Source organism: Terrapene carolina, unplaced genomic scaffold (genome assembly GCF_002925995.2).
Source record: "Terrapene carolina triunguis isolate 2854851 unplaced genomic scaffold, T_m_triunguis-2.0 Scaffold34915, whole genome shotgun sequence".
NCBI classification, from domain to species: domain Eukaryota; kingdom Metazoa; phylum Chordata; order Testudines; family Emydidae; genus Terrapene; species Terrapene triunguis.
In genome coordinates, this window is record NW_020699266.1 from 1 (window position 1) to 7,068 (window position 7,068).

Genomic DNA, 7,068 nt, shown 5'->3' on the forward strand with positions numbered 1-7,068 from the left:
GGGCGGGAGAGCCGAGCCCCCGCCGGGGCTCGCCGCCCTCCCCCAGGGGCTCCGGCCGCCCCCCCCCGGCAAAAAAGCCAGAGCCGGCCCTGTAAACCAGGGTATTACTGGAAGAGAAAAGCTTGTGTGGAGTTTTAAGGAGTCCAAGAGGGAAAATGGAGCCGGACCCCCTGAGCCATGCTTGGCCAGAAGGGGGCAACAGAGGATAGGCACACCCTTCAATGCCTGATCTCTCTTGTCCCAGGCTAGTTCCCTAAGCCATAAGACCATCTCCCACTAGAGACCTGGCTAGTTAAAATCTTGCATTACCTTGGGAGGAGGTTTGAGCATTGACCTGCTAAACCCAGGGTTGTGAGCTCAATCCTTGAGGGGGTCATTTAGGGATCTGGGGCAAAAATCTGTCTGGAGATTGGTCCTGCTCTGAGCAGGGGGTTGGACTAGATGACCTCCTGAGGTCCCTTCCAACACTGATATTCTATGATTTCTTGACTCTGAGGAAAGATTAAAATAACCAAGTACTATGGTCAAAATTTTCAAATATGATTGTCTAACATTAAGCATATAGTGTCAGTGCCCAAATGTGGACCTAAGATAGGGAAAGCATTGACAGAAAAACCTGCCCACAGTGAAATCTATTATGCTGCAGAATCATCTCCCAGGAGAAGTAGTGAAAGGTCCAATGGAAATGTACTGTAGCCTATAGGGAATGATTCTGCAGTGGCTCCTGGGCAATGGCCTGGAGTATTTTTAGTTTTTTTCCATCTATAACTCCAATGATGGAAAGGATGGCCAAAACAATCCCACCAGAGACTGTGCTAGGAGGGTTCAACAGCAGGGATGGACTAAGAGACACAGCAGATGCCACCCCTGCTTTCACTTTGATAAGGGCCCCAGTGAATTTCTGTGGCCCCTAAAATGAACTGGGGGAGCAAATGGGGAGTCTCACTCCACAGTGAGCAGCCGTGCTGTGAAGGCTGCCCTTGCCCCTGGCTGGTGGGAGATGAGCAAACAGGAGAAGTCAGCCTGTCCACCCACAGAGCCATGGTTGGCTAGATAGCCAAATCCTCTCCCTATTTCCTTCTGCCAACTCTCCTGGGATTCATAGAAGAGATTGCTATCTGTGATAATCTAGTCTGACCTACATAACACAGGCCATAGAGCTTCTCTGTAATAATTCCTGTTTGGACTAGTGCAGGGTTCTCAAACATGCGGCACGTGGGCTGCATGCGGCCCGCAGAGTTATTTCCTGCGGCCCACCATAGGTGCTGGGGCTGGAGCACCCACGGGGAAAAATTAGTGGGTGCTCTGCACCCACCGGCAGCCAAGCTCCCCTCCCCCCCACCCCCTCCTCCTCCCACAGCGCACCGCGTCCCTGCTCCTCCGCCTACCTCCCAGCGCTTCCCACTGACAAAGAGCTGTTTGGCAGCGCTTAGGACTTTCCAGGAGGGAGGGAGGAGGAGCAGGGACGCGGCGTACTCAGGAGAGGAGGATGGGGCGGGGATTTGGGGAAGGGGTTGGAATAGGGGCAGGGAGGGGGAGGAGCTGGGGCAGGGACGTTGGGGAAGGGGTTGGAATGGGGGTGGGGAAGGGGTGGGAAGAGGCGGGGCGGGGGGGCCTCATGGAAGGGGTGTAGTGGGGGTTTTGCAGTCTGTTACCAACCAATTTTGAAGTTCTCAGCTATTTTACTTGACAATTGGTGTACAATTACAGAAAGGTGTGTATTTGTGCTGTGCCAAGAGTACTAGACCATTGTGATATCCGCGATAACTCAACCAATCACCACCCATACTCAATAGCTAATTTGCATGCTACAGTTTCATTGGTTGTATGAGGGAAACTTCACAGATGGTGGATTACTTGGCCCGACTGCCACCCCCTTGTGCCTAGCTGCCACCTCACATATCAGCACAACCACCTACACAACAACACAACCAGCAAGTCCAAATACAGATAGCCCTTCACCCCAGTACACATCCCTTATTTGCCACCAACACAAATCAACCAAAATCTCCCAGCACAACACAACCCAGGCACAAATCAACACAGCTTTCCATCACAACACACATTTGCCCACCCTCACTCATACTTACCTTAAACTTGAGTGGCTACGTGGCAAGTCCTTTGCTAGTAAGCATATATTGGGCTACTGTGACAACGCAATAAAAGTCAGCAGAAAAATCACTGTAAGATGCTATACAATTTAAGGGTGTTGAAAAAAGATATATATTATATGAGAAACAGTACGTGACCCTGTAATTAAAAGATTACATGATAACACAGTCTCAAAGGTGCAGAGAAAAAGTTGTGTGTGCAACTCTAATTTTGGCACGTGTGCTTAACTGTGCAGTCTTTACAGTCTCTTAGTGTATTTTTTTGTATGGAATGTGGTACAATTTGCAAACAACACTGAGACTGGTTTCGTCTCAGGATATCAAACCTAATATTGATGCTTTTGTTGATGCAAAACGCTGCCAGCTAAGTGGCCAAAAATGAAATGACTGTCTAAATTAGCACTGACTTTTCGCATTACAGTTTTTAAAAAGTTAATACATTGACTTTTAATAGCATACTATATTACTCTTCATTTTTTACTGTACTTTTGTATCGTTGTATGAAAAGGTTTCAGTCATGCGGCCCTCGGTCCAATGTACTAGTCCTCATATGGCCCTCGTGGTGATTTGAGTTTGAGATCCCTGGACTAGTGCATATCTTGTTAAATCAATATTGGATGTTTTTTCAAAAATTGTCAGTGATGGAGAATCCACAACAACTCTAGTAAGTTCTTCCAATGGTTAATTACCATAATTGTTCAACATTTGCATCTTATTTCCAATATGAATTTGTCTGGCTTTATCTTCTAGGCATTGGATCTTGTTAGACCTTTCTCTGCTAGACTGAAGAACTCTCTAACTGAATTGCCGTTCCCCATGTAGGTACCTATAGAATGTGATCAAATCACCCCTTAACCTTCTCTCTGTTATACTAAATAGACTTGAGGAGCTCAATCCATCACTATAAAGCAGGTTTTCCAATCCTTTGACTATTCTCATGGCTCTTCTCTGAGCCCTCTCCAATTTATCAACAGCCTTTTTGAATTGTAGGCTCTAGCACTAGACACAGTATTCCAGCAGCAGTTGCACCGGTACCACATATAAAAGATTGGAGAAGGAACTGTATGGGCTGTACATGCAATGGCTGTGCAGGCCAAGAGTATGAGCTTGACTGCGGGGCAGGAAGCAGCCTGAGAACGTGGCCACTGTGAGCCTGCCTTGTGCAACATCTGACGGTCAGCCAGAGCCCAGAGTGGTGGTCCTGGATCCAGGGCTGGATTTACACCTTACACACCCCTAGGCACAGCATCTTCAGTGCCCCCCCTGCCTCCCTATGTGGCCCTGCCTGGAGCCCCCCTCCCACATCCCTATGTGGCCCTGCCTGGAGCCTCCCTCCCACATCCCCATGTGGCCCCGTGAGCCCCCAGCAGCCCTGTGTGGCCTGCTCTGCCTCCTAACCTGGCTCCAAGAAGGCTGCTGTGCCTGTCACTTTTCACTTGAAGAAAAAATGACACCCGCCTGCTAGGTGTTTGCTGCTGCCCGCCAGACCAGTCGGCCTCAGCCAGCTCAGGCTGTTCTGGTGCCACAGCGGCCTCTGGTGGACGAAAGGCAGAACTGCAGCACATTTTCTGCAGAAAACAAATTCTGCCTCCCTTGGAAAAGAATTCTGCACATGCTGCAAACGTCACCTAAGGAGGGGGGCACGACGTGAGACAAGCAGCTTGTGGGGTGTCTCATCAGGGGACGGGGCAGATCTGGAGGCTCCCAAGGACTCCAGAGCAATTCGGCCAGCAGCAGTAGGGCAGTAAAATAGCCCAAAATACCACAATTCGCAACTGCTAAAAAACCCTGGCAACAGACAACTAAAAATAGCCCAATTGGGCTAGAAGATCACATACTTGGCAACCCTCCCTGTACACCCCTAGAATGCCTACTGTGCCTAATTGGAAATCCGTCCCTGCCCGGATCGCTGATGTGGGGCCCTGGGACTGTGTGCATGGTGACTGTTATTGATAAAGCAGTTGGAATGATGTTTAGGTGAATTCCTGCCTCCCCAAAAGCTGGAGGAAGGGTCTTGCACTCCAGGCAAGGGGCAGAAGTTTGAACGAACTACCAGCAAGGGGATCCCTGACCAAACAGGGGGCCCATTGGCTGTGTTTACCTTGTAGAGGGTCTCCCCAATGGCACCATGAGCGAGCTGTACCACCACATAGGCATGCAGGAAATTAGACGCTATCATGTCAGGGACAAAGGGAGTGTTTTCATCCTGGAAGACAATGGCCACAATGTCGTTCCCAATGTGACGCTTCCGCTGCAGCTGGAGGGAGCAAATGAAATGAGAGAAACCAGTAAGAGGGGAGATTCCTTCCCCAGCCACCAACCCATCCAGCACTCCCAACCCATACCCCCAGCTGGAAACCCAACCCCAGCCACTAATCTACACCCATCCCTAACCACTGCCTACTCCAACACACACCCAGTCCCTAGCCCCATCCACCAGTTCACTCTCCCATCCTCCTGAATCACTTGGTGCTTCCCCTTATGGTACCTGCTGGGCATCTCCCTCTGTGAATGGCAGCTTCGTAGATACATGGAACATGATCTCCTTGCCCCGGAAATTGGTATAGACTGATTCGGTGCCAGTTTGACCCCTCGTGACATCCAAGCCTCCTCGGAACCTGAATGCATTGGTACCATGTGGTGCGGGGAAGGAAGTAGACACCAGTAATGCTATTCAAGGTTGTCATCAGAGACAGGTTTAAGAGCTCAGTGGTTGAAGGGCACCACGCACTCCAAAAATCAATGCAGTAGCTAGACTACAGCTGTACGAAATTCCTATTGGCATCATCCTCTCTCCACTGAGAACTAGAGAGGCATCTATTCCTGCCAAACCAGGCGGCTTTGGAGGAGCAATCATCCCTGCCACTCTCAGAGGAAACATCTCCAGTTGAGAAATGTGGAGAGCACAGGGTACCACACAGAAGCAGATGGTAAGGACCAAGGCTTATCAATGCCCATTAGCACCTCAAAGCAGCACAGGATAGTGTGGCTATGGTCAATGCTCTGTCATTCTCTGTTGATCCTTGTGGGCCAGTCCCAGCTGCTGTCAGTCACACAGCTTAACATTTGGGAGAAAAGCATCCCAGGAAAGAGTCCCGAGAATCTCCCGTGAGAAATCCCCAACCATTCAGTCCAGCTCCCAGTCATGAGACACAACCCCAAACACTGCCTATTGGAGAGAGCCAGAGCTGGCAAACCAGACTGGATACTGAGATATGTAAATACACAGCACCAGCAGGGAATGGGACTCCAATAGGATCCCAGGGGAAACGATAGGCCAAGCCTTTCTGGGAATACCCCACAGGATGCACAGCTGGAGCTCTATTTAGCCTAAATGGGGGCTGAGTTCTTTTGAAAATCCAACCCATAATGTAGTGTCAGGGATGTGGTCCTCTAACAGATGGACCCACAAAGAGGATATGGGCCTGCCAGCAGAAGGAGACCTGCTTTGTGATTTTTTGGAGCTGAAGACACATGGGTCTACTTTGGGCTCCCCAAGTCTGTGCTTTGTACCTTAATTGTGTCTGACTGCAGCCCCCATGCTGTGCTGACTGGTCACTCCCATGCTGTCCCCTGCTTACCCACGGAAATCCTGCAGCTGGATCCTGTCTCCAAGGAACTCCAGGAACTCCAGGAAGGCCAGACTCTCTTCAGTGTTACTGAAGACTTCTTCCTCTGTGGTCTAGAAGGGGAGAGGAGAGATGATAAGCAGAGATTATTCCCCATACACACTCTCACCTCTCCTGGGATCTGGAGAGGAGGAAAAAAGAGAAAAACTGATATGGGGAAGGCTCACTTCCCTTCTCACACACAGAGTCTACATCCTCACACCTCAGTGGGGTCCAGAGCCCTATCCCCCTATATATAATGGAAAATTGTCTCCTTTTCCTTGAAATAAAACAAGGCCTGTCCTCCAGCACTGAGAACATGGAGAATGCGAATCTCACTCTGGTGCCAACAGGGGGTTCTCTCCCTGTGGACAATGCAGAGGGGAGAGAAGTCTCTAGGACTCAGAGGGCTTCCTTGGGTCCACAAGGAAGAAGATCTCAAGACAGCACCGAGGGGTCCCCAGAACCAATATGACAGAGAAGGTCAATGCCTGCAGGGGGCACAATCTCACAGTTGAGGTGCACTAATGTTACAGCAAGGAGAGGAGACATTAGGACAGAAAAAGATACATAGTACCAGTGCTTGGTACCACTAGGAACTGTTCTCACTAGGGTGGGACTGGGGCTCATAAACAGCAAAGAGAAACTAGAATTCTCTAGGGCTGAAATTGCAGGGCATGAACCCTTGGATCCAGAGGAAGGCACTAGGTTTGGCCACATTGACAGGGGGATGTGAGGAGAGAAGCCCCCAAGACTCAAGAGTGACAGGGAATGAAAAAAAATCCTCGACCCCAGGTTGGCTTAAATTGCCTTCTATAGGGTTGGGGTTGAGAAATGTGATCTGGTGTGTTTGGGCCTGAGGGTGCTTGGTTGTGGAGTGCAGAGAGCTCACCTGCCCAGCTTTCTGGTAGATGACCCCAAATTTGAAGTTATTGCTTATGACGTGTTCATCAAAGGCAACAATGAGCTGGGAAGCCTGGGAGGGCGGAAAGCATAAAGTCTCGGTCACATCCCACCAGCAGCCCCTGTCATCAGAGGGACAGGCAGGTGGGAAGCTACTGTAAACATACCTTGGGGTAGAGGACAGGGAAGAATCGGTCAACATTCACGTCCTCACACAGCAGCTGCCGAGAGAGAGAAAGAAGGAAAAGTGGTGATTGATTGCCACTGTTGTGAGCTGTGACTCTCCTTCCTATACCCTGACTCACTACAGGCAGAAGGGTGAGGTGGGTATTGCTTTATAATCATCTGGCAGGAGTCTCTTGGTAAGAAAATCTAAAGCAAAGTGAGGAGAAAAGATATATGAGAAAGGGCCAAAAGACTGGAGAAGAAGAAGGGAAAAGAAAGGT

At 49.8% G+C, this 7,068-nt stretch overlaps 1 protein-coding gene across 1 annotated transcript; it reads right to left on the reverse strand.

Moving 5' to 3' along the window:
- Positions 1–4,212: 4,212 nt before the first annotated feature.
- Positions 4,213–6,843, reverse strand: LOC112114307 (rap1 GTPase-activating protein 1-like; the record flags this gene model as incomplete). Its single annotated transcript, XM_026646327.1, has 5 exons — positions 4,213–4,368; positions 4,600–4,729; positions 5,693–5,793; positions 6,612–6,695; positions 6,790–6,843. Coding segments are annotated over 5 exons (525 nt in total), but the record flags the coding sequence as incomplete, so codon positions are not given.
- Between the last annotated feature and the right edge of the window lie 225 nt (positions 6,844–7,068).